At 38.9% G+C, this 19,775-nt stretch overlaps 1 protein-coding gene across 2 annotated transcripts in view; it reads right to left on the bottom strand.

Annotated features, from left to right (window-relative positions):
• plpp1 (phospholipid phosphatase 1) overlaps positions 1-19,419 on the bottom strand; it is a 95,235-nt gene extending 75,816 nt beyond the window's left edge. Inside the window, exon 1 of one of the 2 annotated variants that reach the window (XM_008102783.3) lies at positions 18,830-19,419. In XM_008102783.3, the coding sequence (XP_008100990.1) occupies positions 18,830-18,887 (58 nt within the window). In that variant the 5' untranslated portion in view covers positions 18,888-19,419. The remainder of the gene's footprint in view (positions 1-18,829) is intronic. The other variant, XM_003216210.4, reaches the window with a different exon arrangement.
• Between the last annotated feature and the right edge of the window lie 356 nt (positions 19,420-19,775).

Genomic DNA, 19,775 nt, shown 5'->3' with positions numbered 1-19,775 from the left:
CTCTTGGTGTCTTACCACCTCACCTGCTTTGCCAGTGCCATCCAAACTGGTATTAAGAAACCTTCCAAAACAGCATGGGGAGTGGTAAAGGAAATTTGCAGTGCAAATCAGTGCATTTTTAGGAGTGTCTGTGCACGCAACAGTGCCTTATATTTGCATCTTTGAACCTTTGCATCCAAACTATGGACTATAGAAAAAACCACAGAGAAAACAAAGATTGAATGTTAAAGAGCATGGAAGACAGGAAGAGCAGAAAAAAATATGATTGGTGCCAAAAGACAAGCAGTGTGAGTTAAATGAACATAGGCATGAATGTTTGCTTTATGCTGAGGAATCAGAACTTGAAAGAATGGAATCATGGGGCTAAAAAACAAAAAAGCAATCTCAAACTATTATTACAAAGAGGAATCTACCTCAATTCTCCAGCAAACTACCACCTAACTTTAAATTATTCAACAGTTTTTGCAGCATCTCTTACTCAAAATAAAAAGCAACAACATATGGTATGTCTTTAAAAGTTATACAAATATGTAGTGGTCTACCTTGTCTGAGAATACAAATGACCTCTACTAACAAATAGCAACTAATTATTGTGGCAAATGCAGAAGAGGTCATTCAAAGCAGAAAACACTTTGTTCCAATGGTTGCTGTTGGATTGCAAATTCCAGTAGCCATACCACCAAAGTAAAGAAGACTGAGAGATGCAGTCCAATATTTGGAAGGCTGATGATTCTCACTTCTGTTCTACAATGAAGCATAACATACAGGAATAAGCCTATACAGGCTGAGTATCTCTTATCCAAAATGCTTGAGGCCAGAAGTGATTTTGATTTAAGATTTTAGAATACCTGTATTTGCATACAAGTACATAATGAGATGGGATTCAAGTTTAAACACAAAATTCATTTATGCTTCATGTTCAACTTGTTCAAATAACCTGGAAATAATTTTACAACATTTTTAATAACTGTATGACTGAAACAAAGTATATGTACTTTGAACCATTAGAAAGCAAAGGTGTTACTATCTCATACACCAATGTGGGCAATTTTGGATACTGGAGAATTTTGGATTCCAGAATTCCATATAAGAGATGCTCAATCTGTATTACTCCTAACAGAAGAATTACAATACATAATGAGTTCTCAGAACAAGTTGTTTCACATAAAGAGCCTAGGAAGCTGCCTGCTTAAATCCAGCCGTCTCCAAATTAGCATCTTCCAGATGTGTTAGGTCACATTTCCCATTATCCCTTGTCAGATAGGGATGATGGAATTTATAGCCCAAGACATCTGGAATAAAACAGAATAAGGAAGGATTGTCATTACCATACAGACTGTAAATTTAGCAAAATATATCCTAGACTACTGTGATACAGCATGTCTTCTACATTCAGCAATATCCAATTGCTATCATCCCTCTTGTTAGGGGAGACTTGGATGCAGACTATGCATAATGGTCTGTATTCCAATATAATATTTTTAATAAATCTCATGCCCAACAAGAAAGAGCAATCAAAAGTACAAGAAGACATCTGATTTGATCCTGAATAGCTACTTTTGAATTAAAGTCACTGGAAATGTTACACACTGAATCAGGAATGAAATGCTTGTGTATGTGTCTGAAGAAAGCATAATGAAATAGCTTAAAGTTGTTTCTTTTTAATTTATCAAACTTCCCCCCCCTTAAATCTGAGAAGTTTTGACACTGCTGGAAAAAAACTCCCAAGAAATGAGAAATGTGGTGAGTGAACAGATTTTTAAAATTATCATCAACCTCAATTATCATCCTTTGTGAAGAAATTTCAAAATGTTCCCTCCTGACACAAATACAAATGTTCATCCTGGTTTCAATCTGTAACGATTTCTGTAAATGCAAGATTAGAGCAGCTATGCAGAATCAGAGCAAATGCCATTCTCCTACAGCATCCCTATTCCCACAGTGCCCAAGGGAAACCCATAGACAGGACATAAACGCACTAGCACCCCCTTGCTCATGCTGTCCAACAGCATAGGACACTGTCTAATGAATCAGTTCAGCAGAGAGAGAGTCCTGTGTTTCCATTCTTAGGCAGGGCTAGAAGCAATTGTTCTGGCTGAAAAGGTTACAGGGAAGGGAGGAGAAGCCTATAGGAAATCCTCAGTACAGAACACGGATGTCCACAGGAAAAGGAGTGCCAACTTGTTAATATCCGCAGAAGTGAAAAACGTGTTTCCCTTGACAAAAAAATCTGTTCAGTTAGGGTTTTTTTTATCAGTCTGTCTCTGTTATGGAAATATTCCAGTTAAGAATGTTAAATGGTGAAAGAAGTACTGCATTTTATCAAAAGAACAAGTACTTCACTAATTCAAGCTGTAATTTCTGAAATCACAAGTCTGATTAACAGGTAGCATTTTTTCAAAGGTGAAATGAATTCACATTTTAGGCACAGATCAAAGTATGAAAAGTTCAGGTTTGCCTCCATGTGATTATTACTGGAGTTAGGAGAATTTGCATGCAGCTGCATGCGCTTCCAGAAGACAGAGCAGAGCTGGTATCACTGACCACTGAAAAGATCTGGGGCTAGAGAAACAAACAAAAGCAATAAATGTTATCTGTCAGGAACAGCATGAGGCTCTGGCAACAGAGCACACTCCAAATTTGCTTTTATTGTGGCAGGATACAAAGGCAGCATTCATTTCAGAAAGATTCTGCTGGTAAGCAAATCAGAAAACAAAGCAGAAGGGGTTAGATTATAATACAACATCAAGGTCAAGACTGATTACAATAAAAAAATTAAGTGTAATAAACAGCAAGGATAGTTATGTTGGCCACAAGGCGGGGGGGAATCCAAAATCTATGTTCTGGCAATAGGCTTATTAGGCCAAGACAAGAGATCATAAAATTGTGTGCATAATCTCAAACTCTCTTGAATTCTTCACTAAAGTAAATGTTAAACAAAACAAAGGCTGGCCGATGCTAGCACCAAAAATGTGCCTTAATATATACCAATGTGCCAAGTCACAGTCTTAAAATATGATAGAATTAATAAACGCTCGGTTTATTGTGACGCTAAAGTCCCAGAGGAAGGTAGTCATGTAGAAAAAATACAATGTACTTAACAAATACTTGGTTTGCAACTCTGTTGAATAACTAATTTATCAGTCTGCATAGTGAGATACACAGTAACAAGGGGGTGTTAAACAGCTCAGAAAACCTTATTATTTTATCTTAATACAGTAACACTCCAAAAACAAAGGATCCTCCAAAACAGTAATCAACTAAAGCTTTTCTTTACCAATTATAGTAGCCATTCTCCAGTAAATGTCAAACGGATTAACCTATGAATCTCAAATGATATGCCTCTATACAAATCATATGAATGCCAGACCCAATCAGCTAGATGGAACTGAGATTACTATACTATCTAATTGTCGATTGCTTCACTTAGGTCAAAGGTTGGTGGTAAAGCATGCGTTTATATACAAAGAAATGAATTCTACTAAACTAGATGCCAAAAAGTACTACCTCAAGTTATCATAATCTTAATTTATTTTGCAAAAAACGTTTTCTTTCCTCTTCCCACAAACCTTTCCTTCTAATAGTGTTCATACTTACTCAAGAGTTGCTTCTTTAGAATTTAGAAACTCATCCAGAAAGTTACACAAAAGGTTATCCTGAATTCAAGAACTGCACTTTCATATTCTCTACTATGTAGAACTATGAAGGTCTGTTGATTTCCTTCAACATTACTACATGGGTGGCCTAGATACCTCAGAAAGGAGCAAAATGCTGCTCCAAACACAAGCACCTTTACTTCCCAACAGGCAACCATATCTAACTGCAAAAGAGCTTGCATGTTGATTACAAAAAGCAAACCACCTAAGTCATTTTGTTTAGGTTTGTTACAATGCAGTTAAGCAAGAAACAGCTCCATTCATAAGTAATGATTATTTCATAAGAGAATATTACACAGTAATGCAGCCCAGAATTTCTGTTAATGTCAACACCAGCACAGGTTTCCAATACAGCCACAGGCCTAAGAAATAACTGAAATGGAAAGTATTTTCTTCCAGCCTTCTTTAAGAACCTTAATCCTGTCCACTCTGTTGAAGTAAGCAGGAAGTTCATATTATGTAAATAAAGGCCCAAGGAAAATAACACATATCTCGGTTTTAGAGATAAACAGAGACAGTAAACATGTCATTTTCCAAATATGTTGGACTATAGCTTCTTCTTTTTTTCAAATCACTGCCCATACTGGCTGGGGTTTATGGATACTGGAGTCCAATCTAATCTGACGAGTCATAGATTTCATACTTATGCCTCAAAACTAGATTATGGAGTGTTATATAAATCAATGAGAAATAAGGAACACATTCAGATGGGGGTGGGGTATCTTCCAGAGCTACCCCATATACCTCTTGAACTCCTGTGGGAACTGAAGGTATATTGTTTTTCTTTACCCACACTTTGCAGTAGTTTTCCTGGGAAACATCCAAAAATTAAGTGTATTGGGGAAAAGTCTGCACAAAGGGCTAAATGGAATTGTCACTGAATGAATAAGACTTCTAAAATAAAAGTAATTAAGCAGGAAGCAAATAGAGTTGCTGTGAGTTTTCTGGGCTGTATGGCCATGTTCCAGAAGTATTGTGACATCTCACAACCTCTGAGGATGTCTGCCACAGATGTGGGTGAAACATCAGGAGAGAATGCTTCTGGAACATGGCCATACAACCCGGAAAATCCGCAGCAACCTAGTGATTCCGTCCATGAAAGCCTTCAAAAACACAGGAGGCATATACATTGCAAGACCCATATCGATAGGAGATCTGTTCCAGGGCTTCGAATGAATATGCAAAACCATAGATAATTGCACACCTATTCAACGAACACTTTCTGGCATAAGTGCACCATAAAGTGACACTGGAGGACCTAGGAAATGCTTAGACTAGAGAAAACACATTTTGTCACACATGGATAAACAAAATCACAGGTACTACATCCTGTAAATACAGAATTGTAATGTAATCCAAAGCACAAAAATCCACAAGGAAAATATCCATAAAAATACAGACATTTCCATGTAAATCTCTTTTCAAGAAGTCACAAACCTAAGCTGGAACGCGACTAAATAAGCCTGATCTAGCAAACTCCAAAAGCACAGTGAGACTAAGACTGGCAAATCCATTCAATTCTGCAGCATTGTATCTCTGCTACCATATCACTAAATGTGAACTGAATTTGAGACTGATACCAGCTGAACCAGTGAACTATGACCCACAGAATCTCCTTTTCCAGTTCTCCAAGTGCCAACTCATTGCAATTGCTCACACTATGATGAAATCTATGTTTAATTAACATGATCTGTAATTTTTTCCACTGTTTTTTTAAATTTTGATTCTGCAACATAAATGTTTTATCTAAAAAGTCAGTGGGGAAGAATTGATAAGAAGGCTTAATTAAGGCTGCCTTTAGATTACAAACCTATGCCCAGAAATAAGCTGCCAGGGCTCATAAAGCCACAGAGAAATCATTACAATTTCTTAAACTAAAGAAGGGTGAGAAAGTCCTTTATACAGCCATTCAGAACGCTCAAAAACGTCATTAAAACTCAAAAAAAAACTTTTAAAGGCACTGTACATTTTTCCAAAAATATTTTAAATTATAGTTCCTTTTATACTAGATAATACACTATTCCTATTGATAGACTTACATGACATCACCAAGCTACTGTTTTTCCAGCTGAAAAGGGCAGATGGGAAACCATCTAGTAGTTTTCCATCCCACATAAATTTTGTGAATTCAGCCAATTATTTTAAAAATGTATCTATCCTTAAATGGCATGTAGATGCTGAATAAATAGGAAAAGAAATTACAGATAGTAATGTTAGTCTATTAATAAAAATCCAGTGAAGTGGTGTAAAACCTTTTATTAGCACCAGCTAGAACACTAAGGTCCCTTCCACACTGCCATATAATCCAGATTACGAAAGCAGATCATCCACATTATCTAATTTGAACTGGATTATACAACTCTACACTGCCATATAATCCAGTTCAAAGTAGATAATCTGGATTTTATATGGCAGTGTAGAAGGGGTCTAAGATGAATCTTTGAATGGCTTTCTGTGTTTTGTAATATTTTAGTTGTAACACTTAAAATGTTCCTGTATTTTAAAGGGAGTAAGTGATCCTCCTGAACATAAGTATGGAACAAATTATTAGTGGGAAGGCAGACAGAGGCTTAACCTCTAACATAGGATTTTTAAAGGCGGTGAGAGACCAAGTTTCATAAAACATTACTGCATAGTTCAATGCCACATTTGGCACAATATTATATGAAATTAGATAATTACTCTGCAGTGTGCAAAGCACACAATGAAACTAAGTACTAAAGAGAAAACCATTCTAAATATAATGGGAACCATTCCTTTCTTTGGCATACAGGACTTTCCATAACATGCAAAACTAGAAACATTACCAGAGCCTGCTAAGCCCTGTCCTTAAAATTATGCTACATTTTTGGTTTACATTGTGGGATGTAAACCAAATTGTAATGCATGTTTTAATTAGTAAAATGTTTTTAACAGAAAATATTTAAATATTAATATTTCATGAAAACAAAAAAAAATCCAGAAATATGCATCCTAAACGTTAGGATGAGAAATATTAAGGGTACTTTAGGTGCGGATATAGAAAACTAAGCTTTCTTCCTTACAAGAAAATCTTGAAAAAACAGTTCAGGCTTTTCTTTTACTTTATTATCTAGGTCAAAATAAAATGCCTAAGACTATTGCAATGAAATCTCTCACTATAGAAATAAAATAGCAATAAGGAGTTTAATTATGGCAAATCCATAGTAAATGCGAATATGAGCAAATACTACATACCCGTATATACTCGAGTATAAGCCGACCCGAATATAAGCCGAGGCACCTAATTTTACCACAAAAACTGGGAAAACTTATTGACTCGAGTATAAGACGAGGGTGGGAAATGCAGCAGCTACGGGTCAAATTCAAAAATAAAAATAGATAAAATTGCTTTATTTGAGGCATCAGTAGGTTAAATGTTTTTGAATATTTATATAAAACTGTAATTTAAGATAATAATAGGACATTAATAAGATAAGACTGTCCAACTCTGAATACCTATATACTCAAGTATAAGCTGACCTGAATAGAAGTCGGCCAGGACCCTCACTCAAGTATAAGCCGAGGGGAGCTTTTTCAGCCCTAAAAAAGGGCTGAAAAACTAGGCTTATACTTGAGTATATACAGTACTTGTACTTTCACCAAGTAACTGAAATTCCTTGAAAATACTGACCATATTATTTAAAATGCATGTGTACATGTGGGATTGAAGATTTCATCTAAGTTCTCCACCTTCAGCAAGAGAAGAAATCAGTATCAATTGCCAATTGCTGGGAAATTTACAACAGTTGCTCAAGGAATTCTGACATAGAGAAGTTAACTGTCATTCTCCTTTAAACTATACTGCTAAACCAAAGCAATATTGAACAGAAGTCAGCTTTTGTGTGTGCTGACCAAAATCTACCAATATTTAGTTCTAGTATTCAAACAAATTATTCAGCTGAGAATTCTAAGTATCTATACACGTCTTTTGCACCAAACTTCAGACCTTGATCTCAAGATTCTAATGTTTAAAAGGAGCAAGCACGAAGATCCCACAAAACTGAAATCTGCCACCCTTATCAAAGTAACTTCTCAGAAAGGACAGTGCCAGGGATGGCTGCTTTCACCATTTAACCCTTGCAATTATAATCTCCTATCATTAAACTGAAATTATCAATGATTTCAGCCAGTACAACCAAAGATGAGAAATTAGATTTGTACAGACAGTCCCCGATTTACAAACATCCTACAGTCCCCGATTTACAAACATCCGACTGAACAGGGGCAGTCAGCAAAACAAATACCACAAAGGTGTTAACTCTTCCTTATGCTACCCAAAGCTTGTGTGTGTCCGTGTGTGCCTGGAGTTACACATAAAAAATATACCTCTGTTCCAATTTACATACAAATTCAACTTAAGAATAAAATTTACAGAACCTATACTGTTTGTAACTTGGGGACTGACTATATTCCAAAGCCTAGAGGCTCACTTGATTTCTACCCCTGTCCTTCACTGAAGCTAAGCCTAAGTATACAGTATGTAACCAAAACCAATACAGTTGTCTCTCTACACTTGCAATGGTTGGGAACACAGGGTCCCTGCAAAAGCAAAAAAAACAAACAAAACAAAACCCTATTTTATTAGATTTGCAGAATTATTAATAAAAACATCCACCAAAGCAACAAGCCCAAAAATGTTGCTTCAAGGAATTTCTCAGATGTACAATTGGTATTACAAACAGCAATAAACACAGACTGTAACGGCAGCAACCCACTGATAAGTTCTCATTCTGCGTTTGTGAATTGTGTTCCTAAAACATGATACTACACCAACTGGAGCACTATTTAAATCACCATTCCCTATTTCAGCACTGAACTTTGGCCTAAGCTCAACTCATCGCTGACTGAATTAGTATTTTAAGAAACCTACCAGCAAACTAGAAAAACAAAATAAATGAACTGAACTGACCTGTCTGCAACTATTTCATGTGTTCTCTCATGTGAATTAATTCATGCAACAGTAACTATTAATTTCAACTTTGATTGCACCAAACCATCATGCAGTACTTCATAGTATCACATAAACATGCTGTTTAATAGCTACTGCCTATATTAGTCCTACAAGCCAAAAATAGAGCCCACTTGGTCCCTATTTATACTTTTCTAAATTAGTCATCATGTTTCAAAGTTTCTCCACTATATATTCCATGCTTATACCATCAATTTGTCTGGGCACCATACAACATTCCGATTTGATCCACATGAACTAAATTCCTGCAAGGAAAACTCTGTTTTTATTAACATTTCACACTTTTTCCAAGTGTACATATACTTTAAAATACATATTTGTGAAAGGACACACTATAGACTCTCAGTTAACTGGAACACAATAGAAACTCAGTTAACTGTAACACATGCAACCAGAACTCTCAGGCAGTCAGCAAAAAAAATCAAAGAAATAATACATTAAATTTTATTTTTAAAGCTGTTTTTATAATGCAGTAGTACATTGAAACTGTGTCACATTAAGTTATGTTTGTCTTTATTTGCTTTTAATTACTGTATTTCAATAGTAGCATCACATAAATACTGAGTTTATGGTATACGAGTCCAATAATAATAATAATAATAATAATAACAACAACAACAACAACAACTCAGCCGCTATCAGGACCTCAAGATTGAACTTCAAAGACTCTGGCAGAAACCAATACAGGTGGTCCCAGTGATGATCGGCACATTGGGTGCTGTGCCAAAAGATCTCAGCCGGCATTTGGAAACAATAGACATTGACAAAATTATGATCTGCCAACTCCAAAAGGCCACCCTACTGAGATCTGCACGCATCGTCCGAAAATACATCACACAGTCCTAAACGCTTGGGAAGTGTTTGACTTGTGATTTTGTGATACAAAATCCAACATATCTGTCTTGTTTGCTGTGTCATACTATGTCGTTGTGTCAATAATAATAATCCATTTATAACCCACTCTATCTCCCCAAGGTGACTCAGGGTGGTTTCCAAGGACTCAGTATGGGCTTTAATATGGAATATAGTATTAGTTAGATTTTTTAATAGTAAAACGCAAACAGCCATTTATCTGGGATCTACCAATCCTCATGGGTACCAATTAACTGAGAGTACAGTGTTCCCTTACTACCTTCACGGTTAACTTTTCGTGGATTCGCTGTTTTGCAGTTTTTTTAATAAATTCTAAAAGACTATTATAAATCATAGAAAATTACAATTTACAGCCTAAGGAAGGGGGGAAGCAGAAGCCAAAGGGAGAGAAAAGGAGCCCAAGCAGCAATGGAAGGAGAAGGAGGCGATTTATCAACACACGATTGGTTGATAAAGACTTAAAATAGTGAATAACTACTAAAATAATGTATAAATATTAAAATAAATATAGTGTCCCTACTTCGCGGATTTTCATTTATTGCGGGTGGTCCTGGAACCTAACCCCAGCGATAAGTGAGGGAACACTGTATATTGTAATCGCTGTTAAAAGAAAACTATCAGATTGGCTACTAACATATAAAACCAGAGCATATAAAACCAGAGGCAACAAAATTCTTGTTGCTTAAGCCAAGGAATCAACACTTTAAAAATCTGCTTCAGCTGCATCTATCTCCAATCCAATTCCTTTTCCCATGCTACATTGATTGCCTATATTTCCAAAATAGCTGCACATGTATGCATGGACCAATGTGACTCTCTAGGTATACATACTATGCCAAAAGCAGGAGTCCAGTTGTAACTCCTCAAAATTTAATGCATCAGCAATAGCTGGGGTTAAAATCTAGGAGGACTTTAAACATAATTAAGTCAAATGTGTACATTTTCATGCAAGACTTATAGCAGCTGATCATAAAATAAGATCTGATGGCTTCACATCGAACTGTTTTGTTTTCTTGCCATAAGTAACAAACAAGGACATGCCTCAACCCAACCTGTCAAACTATTGCTTAGTAAATGAAGCAAAACCAAGCTGTTAACATATCGCACATGAACTGAGGCAAAAGAAGAATAAATGTTTCTGAAGGGAGTGGACTGTCATTGTGCCAAACAATGGGTATGCTCTCCTACTGCTATTCATGGCAGGAAGGCTGTATCACTGGAACACAAAAAAGCTTTACACGATATTATAAAGATTATGGAGATATTTTTGAAGAGTTGTAATTTAGGCTTTCCATTTTTTTTCTGCAAGAAATTATGTCAATCTCAAATGCCTTCATATTAAAAAAATATTTACAAAAAAATCTTCAAATTGGGAATACCCCTACTCTCAAAACACATCAATCAGCCTTTCCTGTTTATTTCCTTAAAAGGATTACTGGAAAGCTTGTTTATGGCTTCTCTCATGTCTAAAACAGTACAGTACAGCTGGCAATTGATAAAAAATAACAATTAGAGACTCTAAGCATTGGACAAAACTTGAAAAGGTTTATTTTTGGGCCACAATTCCCAGAATCCTACAGGTAGCAAAGGTAATAGTCATGCTGGCCAGGGGAATCTAGGAAATCCCCTCCAGTATCTTTTCCAAGGTCTGACACTTGGCAACACCAGAGAAGAGGCTGAAGGGGAGAGGCTCTAAAAAGTGTCTACCTTCCAGGCATTGAACCTATGTCTTTAACAGATATAGCCTTACCCAATATGGACATACAACTATGGAAAATACTGCAATTGTTGGATACGTGCCTGTTGGGCAGCTTTTAAGAAAAGCCTTGCCAGAGCATAAATAACAGCAATATGAGAAGCCAGCTGACTTTCTGTCTTCTAGCCTTACTAACCAAAGATTTTTCCAGCTAGTGTTAACTGTTTGTAATTGGTGTTACCTACAAGATTCAAAAATGCAACATTTCCTTCCCCAGAAGCTTAACCTCCTTGAGTTTTCATGAGAAATGGCATTATGCATTCCTTTGGGGTTCACAAGTTAAGACAGATGTTGTCACTCACACACAGTATAAATCTAAAGTCCACCAAGGCTTACATAGAACTCCATTGAACTCAGTTCCTCAAACAGCAGATTCAATACATAAAGCAAGACAAAATGTTTCTGCAGCAAGTGTTACCAAGCACCAATGATACCTATATTGTTCCTCCTGAGATTCCCTCCATTCTACAGTGATGGTTGCTGACTTCCATATCAGTACAGCAATGAATCCACTTTAGCTTTCAGTCTAAGTCTTTAAAATACCCAAAACAAGTTCAGAACCTTAGGTACTAGTTCCTTTTAAATTCAGACTATGGTAGATATACTATGCCATTATCATGAAAGTCACCAGCCACTACTGCATTTCACTCTTGTGGAAATCTAAGATCTTCCACACAACTTGTCCTCCACCCCACTTTCAGATCAGACAACAGGGATTCAGCTTGTGCTGGATGGGATTATACTCTCCCGGGGGGAAGGGGGCATGATAAAATCTTGATAATGATGACTGAAGTACATATTTAATCTTAATCTCTGCATCTGGGTGTGAAATAGAATTTGGACCCAGTAATAAAATTTCAGTCACACTGTTTCAGTCAGATGGGAAGTAGGCAAGCAACCTTGAAGTGTAGTGGAACTTAAATTACTCACAGCTTTGGAAGCAAATCTCATAATTAAAGCCGAATGCAAAGTCAACATCAGAACAGTTTCATTAACTGCATAAGGAAATATATCATTGACAGGAACTTGGGAAAATATTTCCTCATTGCTTTATTACATCTTGGGCAAACTGTTTCCACAACAGTTAGATGATCTAAGTGCCCACCTAAAAAAAAAACCCAAACATTGCACAAATTGCCTTCTTCAAAATTGTGTATTCACAGAGATCCAGGATCAAACAGGGAGAGCATAACACTCCACATACAGAGTTTCCTGTCCTCTCGCTACCCTAACATTAGCTAGGTTCCAGGTAGGGCAGCTACTACTGCTTACTGATAGAGAGGGAGGAAAAGGCAAGTTAAATGATGGCTACTAGGAAGAAAAACATTCCACTCCATATGTTTAAGAGTGGTTAGCCTACCAATAAGGATAGTTTGCACACAAGAAAGAAAAATAGTTGACAAGCAAGTAAATATTGTGCTAGCACGAGGAAGCACAGAACTATTTGATTAATACTATTCAAGTTAGCTATATCACATGGAAGATAAGATGGTCTTCCTCTCCATCAAATGTACATAAGCCAGCTGGAATAGCAACTGATACTTCCCGTCAACACCTACATCCCAGAGACACTAGACTGGTTTATGGGGTCCAGGATACTCTATATCACAAGGTTTCAGTCTCTTTGTGGCACATGTGGCTCTAGCCACAACACAGGGGAAAAGTCAGAAAGTTTGTGGAAACAGCAAGGACGCCACTGCCACTGCTTCCAAACCCAGCATTTGCTACCTGAGGCAGTTGCCTCACTGTACCTGGGTGACCTCTAGTTCTACATAGCACTATCATTGACCTACTAACACAGATAATCAAACTGTACCAGCAGCAGTGCTCAGTTATTATTGGCCTCCAATAAAGAGCAGAGCTATGTGCTGTGTATACTCTGGAAATCATAAACTAGCCTGCTGCCCTCGGGTAATAGTGAGCTGTCAAAAGGAAAAAAGATCAAATCAGTCTCAGAGTGAGGTGGGAAATCCATCTTGCCCTGTAGACAAACAACAAAATATTAGCCCAATCACATTTCGGTAGGAAAAGGAAGAACAAGGAGGCGATAGGGCCTCTGTGAGGAGAAGATGGGGAAATTCTGACAGGGGAAAGGGAAAAGGCAGAACTTTTTAATGCCTTCTTTGCCTCAGTCTTCTCACAAAAAGAAAGCCAGCCTCAACCTCAGCAACATGGAGTGGATGAAGGATTGGGGGAAATCCAAACCCAAATAGGGAAAGAAGTCGTCCAGGAATACCTGGCTGCTCTAAATGGATTTAGGTCTCCAGAGCCGGATCAACTACACCCAAGAGTATTGAAGGAACTAGCGGAAGTTATTTCGGAGCCACTAGCAATTATTTTTGAGAGTTCTTGGAGAATGGGAGAATCCCAGCAGATTGGATGAGGGCAAATGTGGTCCCTATCTTCAAGAAGGGAAAAAAGAACAACCCCAACAATTACCATCCGGTTAGCCTCACATCGATACCAGGCAAGATTCTGGAAAAGATCAGTAAGGAAGTGGTCTGCAAACACTTAGAAACAAATGCGGTCATTGCTAATAGTCAACACGGTTTTACCAAAAACAAATCATGCCGGACTAATCTGATCTCTTTTTTCAATAAGAGTTACAAGCTGGGTAGATGCAGGGAATGCCATGGATGTAGCCTTATCTGGATTTCAGTAAGGCCTTCAACAAGGTCCCCCATGACCTTCTGGCAAACAAGCTAGTAAAATATGGGCTAGGCAAAACTACGGTTAGGTGGATCTGTAATTGGTTAAGCGAACAAACCCAAAGGGTGCTCACCAATGCATCGTCTTCATCTTGGAAAGTGACGAGTGGAGTGCCGCAGGGTTCTGTCCTGGGCCCGGTTCTGTTCAATATCTTTATTAACGACTTAGACGAAGGGTTAGAAGGCACCATCATCAAGTTTGCAGACGACACCAAACTGGGAGGGATAGCTAGCTAACACTCCGGAAGACAGGAGTAGAATTCAAAACGATCTTGACAGATTAGAGAGATGGGCCGAAACTAACAAAATGAAGTTCAACAGGGACAAATGCATGATACTCCACTTTGGCAGAAAAAATGAAATGCAAAGATACAGAATGGGGGACGCCTGGCTCGACAGCAGTACATGTGAAAAAGACCTTGGAGTCCTTGTGGACAACAAGTTAAACATGAGCCTACAATGTGATGCGGCAGCGAAAAAAGCCGATGGGATTTTGGCTTGCATAAATAGGGGTATAGAGTCTAGATCCAGGGAAGTCAGCTACCCCTCTATTTTGCCTTGGTCAGACCACACCTGGAATACTGTGTCCAATTCTGGACATCGCAGTTGAAGGGCTGGAAAGCGTCCAGAGGAGGGCGACTAAAATGATCAAGGGTCTGGAGAACAAGCCCTATGAGGAGCAGCTTAAAGAGCTGGGCATGTTTAGCCTGCAGAAGAAAATGCTGAGAGGAGACATGATAGCCATGTGAGGGGAAGTCATAGGGAGGAGGGAGCAAGCTTGTTTGCTGCTGCCCTGCAAACTAGGATGTGGAACAATGTCTTCAAACTACAGGAAAGGAGATTCCACCTGAACATCAGGAAGAACTTCCTCACTGCGAGAGCTGTTCAGCAGTGGAACTCTCTGTCCCGGACTGTGGTGGGGGCTCCTTCTTTGGAGGCTTTTAAGCAGAGGCTGGATGGCCACCTGTCTGGGGTGCTTTGAATGAGATTTTCCTGCTTCTTGCAGGGAGTTGGACTGGATGGCCCGTGAGGTATCTTCCAACTCTACGATTCTATGATTCTACTTATAGCAATTTTACCCTTTCCTCACCAATAATAAGTACATATTCTGAGTCTATTTTCTCTTAAAGCTCAATTTTGTCAAAACTGTTTTTCCATCTTTAAATACCATTTCACCTTTATCTTAAAATATTTTTACATGTCTAACTCACTACAGCTTTCCATTTCCATAATACATCCACTATCACCATCTATAACTAACTGTGATTACATTACTGTTTAAAGCAGTGGTTCTCAACTTGTGGGTCCCCAGGTGTTTTGACCTAAAATCCCAGAAATCCCAGCCAGTTTACCAGCTTTTAGAATTTCTGGAAGTTGAAGGCCAAAACATTTGGGGACCCACAGGGTGAGAATCACTGGTTTAAAGGGAGTCGACTAATAAGCAATAACAATAATCAGATAGTAGGAACTTTGTTATTTTTATGATAATTGAGTTGTTGTATCTTAGCTGTAGTACAGAGCATGTAGCTGTGTTATATTGGTAGTTTTAAATGTCTGTGTCTTTTATTTTGTCTTTTGCTTGAATAAAAATATTGTTTAAAAATCTATGTCTAACACCTTCCCTTTTTGTGCCACATGATGCCATCTGACTACAATACTAATTCAAAACTGAGTGAGCACTCTAAGAAATATGTCAAGTGACAGAAGAAACTTACTTCTAACATCCCTGAACAATGGAACCTCTGTGGAAATTTACTGAATTGCAACTCATTAAGAGGTTCGGTCACATCACCTGTACACTAATCAGAATCAAGTCATCTCAGCGTGCTATATAAAATAATTAGCATATGAATACCAATATGTCTACACTACCAGAAATTTTCCTTTGAATAGCCACCATTAACCAAAGTACTGATTGTACTCTCTACATTTAATCTCTCACTGATTTTATTTAACACAATCCTTTCCAAAACTGTGGGGCTTTTCCCCTTATATCCTAGTTAATGTATTAGTCTTTAGGGTGTTATAAGAAAGTTACAACTAAGAAGTTTATTACCCACCATCATTCACGTTACTTACTATTCGAGGCAATGAACAAAACGTATCTGGAGAGAACCACACTTTGGTCCACTTCCCAGTCAACTATCAATGCCACTATTTATAACAATTATTTTAACAAGCACTTTTGTTAAAATGATTAGACTAGGAGATGTGACTTTAAGTCATCAAGACACATTAGCCAAGAGATGTGAGGCCAGTTCTAAAAATTATTCTGCCTTGCAATTAGGAAATATATTGACATAGCACATTAGATTATTCAAGATCACACCCATGATTTGATTGTAAGCCTTACAAAACCCTGAAAGATAAGTCAGTAGCAATATTTTGACACTGCAGGTGAGGTCAAAGATTGACTAGAGACTAAGGCCATCGAGTCAAAGGCTAAATAGACTAAGGCCATCAATTCACAGCTCAGTCTTCATTAACACTTCAATTTTAAACAGAGCCCAAGAATCTATCGTTTTATAAGAGAAACAGGCAAACGATGACATTAGATCATTCCAGCTCTTTTAAACAGATTTTTTAAATTGTTCAAAATGTAAAACAATTTTTCATAGTGGAATTTTTTTATATTGAGATTGGCCTGTTGCCCCGCAATTTTCTACTTGTCAGAATTGGAAAGCATGCCAAAATGATAAGTTAACACAACTCCAAGTTTTATATTACTCTTGAATAATGAAAGATTATCTCATACGTCTTCCCTATTTCTATCAAACCCAAGCACCAACATTTACATGGCAAGAAATTCTTCTAAGCTACAGCAAGTTTTCAATTGCTTTAGTTAACTACCTTCATTCAGTTTCAGCTACCAATTACCTATGGATGTTTATAACCAATTATATGCCTAGTAATTAAATTGTGGGGAGTTGAGCACTGGTAAAAATGTAAAACTTAATAAACCCATGCAACAGCTCCACCGAAGGATGCTGGATCTATAAGCTGCCATTTAAAAAAAATGTTGTATGGACACTTAGCAACACATAAAGAAACCTATTTGACTAACATATCTATCCTACTAAACAAGTCCAACCCAAAGCCAAAGATGCTTTGATATAACAAGGCTTTCCAAATCCCTATAAATATACGCCTACTATTACCATAAAGCATGGAGAGAAAATTTAATCCCTTTCATCAGTCTTACACTGCTGAGCTATACACACCTTCCTTCAGATAGCAATTATTGGGGTTTAAAATGGATGATTCCACATATCACCAGACAGTGTTCCTCAGATAAATGCTAGAATAAATTCTATGCACTGAGACCAAAACAGAGGACCCAGAGTGAATGAAGTTTGCCAACATTTTAAAAAATATATTTTAATCGAATATTTCCAGATGTTTTTCACACAAGAAAGGAAAATGGCAATATTTTAACTTACCATGGCTCAATGCTATGGCTTCCTAGGATTTGTAGCACTCTCTGGTGGAGTAGATTAAAGACCTTGTAAAATTGCAACTCTCAAGATTAGATGACATTGAGCCATGGCAATTAAGCTGGTGTCAGGGCCAGAGATTCCCAAACTCTAGACTTCCAAAATGTTTTGAACTTCAACTCCCAGAAGCCTCAGCTGCTTTGGCCAATGATCAGGGATTCTGGGACCTGAAGTCCAAAACACCTGGAAGGAATACGAAAAACACTGCAGACTAACTCAACCAAAGAAATCAGCCATAGCAGAGCACTTGATGAACCAACCTGGACACAGCATATTATTTGAGAACACAAAAATGATGGACCACTCTTAACAACCACTATGTCAGACGACACAGAGAAGCCACCGAAATCCACAAGCCTGTGGACAATTTCAACAAATTTCAACAAAAAGGAGAAAACCATGAAAATGAACAAAATCTGGCTACCCTCTAAAATCAGGACAGTAATTAAAGAACAACATTCCGAAAACAGGGGAATTTCAGACATTTAATAATCAGGGCCAGCTAAGACCTCCCAACAAAGGATCCTCCCGGGGAGGAAGCAACAAGGCTTTGAAGCTACAAGGCTAGTCAGTGCCAATCAAGGTGGCCAACTGCACCATTCATACTTGCCTCAAACAGACAAGAGTTCTTTCTCCCACCCTGGACCTTCCATAGATATATAAATCTATCTTGCCTAGTTTCCAAGAGACCTCACAACCTCTGAGGATGCCTGCCATAGATGCGGGCGAAATGTCAGGAGAGAATGCTTCTGGAACATGGCCATACAGCCCGGAAAACTCACAGCAACCCAACTCGAAGTTATCTTCTTTTAGAGCCAGCTATTCCCAAACTCAAGCCTTCCAAGTGTTTTGGACTTCAGTTCCCAGAAGCCTCAGCTGCCCTGGCCAATGATCAGGGATTTTGGGAGCTGAAGTCCAAAGCACCTGGAAGCCCAGTTGTGTCATATTTTTTACTCGCTGCCTTGAGCTATATATCGGGAGGAAAATAAATAAAATACGCACTGATTTGGACAAAAGAAACACAGTGACCAAGTACTTCCAAGTCCTTTCCACTTAGGATGAATGGATAGAGAGTGTGAAGAGAGTGAAATGTATGGAAAGCGGGATGGGACAAGATGATGGAGTGTTGTTGCAACGCCTTGGTGATCAAAGCAGGCGAGGCTGTCAGCATGCAAAGGAAAGCAAGCCGCCCCACAACACACACAGACCGCATATTAGGTTCATATCAACACGCAGGCTTTTTAGATTATGTGGGCGAACATAATACACAGAAACAGACAGACACACGGAGCAGGCCACAGCAGGGGCAAGAGAAGCGCCGAGCGAAGCAGCATCGCGGCGGAGGGACTCACCCAGGATCACGCAGATCACGTCCAGCGCCACATAAGGCAGCCGCGTCTTGTCGAACATGGTCGCGGAGGAGGAGGCCCAGCCGCATCCAGCCACAGGGCCGGCTGAGGGGAAGCGAGAGAGACAAGGAGCAGCACAACCTCACCCTCCAAGCGCTTTTCTTAATGCGACTCGCGCGCCGGGCGGGCTGGGCTTTTAAAGTGAGGAGGCGGGGTCTGGCAAGACCCCGCCTACTTTCGGGGACGCACTTCAGCTCCCTCACTGACTCCGAGGCCTTATTTGCCACGCCCACAGTGGGCGGGCGACAGTTGACTCCGCCCTCTTTCCCTTCCCATTTCTTACCGGCTGGGCGGAGTTTGAAGCGAAGGGGCGGGGTCCCAAAAAGGCCCCGCCTACGAAGCCTATTTCGCTACGCCTACGGCGCTCAGTGCACAATTGGGCTCCGCCTTCTTTCTCCCTCCTCGTCTTAGAGGCACAACCAATCAGATCACTCCATTCCTTACTCCCCGCCTCCGCTAATAGAAAGGACAGAACTGACCAAACAAAACACCCCTCTTCTCGCCAAGCGCTCCAATAGCCACGCCCATAGCACACAAGCACCTCCTCTCCCTCCTCACATTCCTTGTCTTTCTTTCTCACAAAACCAATCACGGCGCCCCGTTGCTTAGTCCCGCCTCCGCGGTGGTTCAAGCCACGCCCACTCCCTGTGGGACTCCTCATCGTCATCACTCGTTTTGATTCATTGCTTCCCTTTGTCTCATACTAGAGGCGTGACAGTAACGCGCATGCGCAGTGTTGTCTCCTTTGTGTCAGCTGTAGTTGAGAAGTTGTGATGGGAGGCTAGCCTTTTCCTTTCATCTTTGTGTTAATAGCGTCTGTGCTTGGCTTGATCTCAACTCTTGGAAATTAATTATGAAGAAATTCAAAATATTTATTTGTCATGTCAGA

The sequence above is a fragment of the Anolis carolinensis genome, chromosome 2 (assembly GCF_035594765.1).
Source record: "Anolis carolinensis isolate JA03-04 chromosome 2, rAnoCar3.1.pri, whole genome shotgun sequence".
Classification (NCBI taxonomy): domain Eukaryota; kingdom Metazoa; phylum Chordata; class Lepidosauria; order Squamata; family Dactyloidae; genus Anolis; species Anolis carolinensis.
The sequence above is the reverse complement of the archived record's forward strand: the minus strand, read 5'-3'. Positions and strand labels throughout refer to the sequence as shown.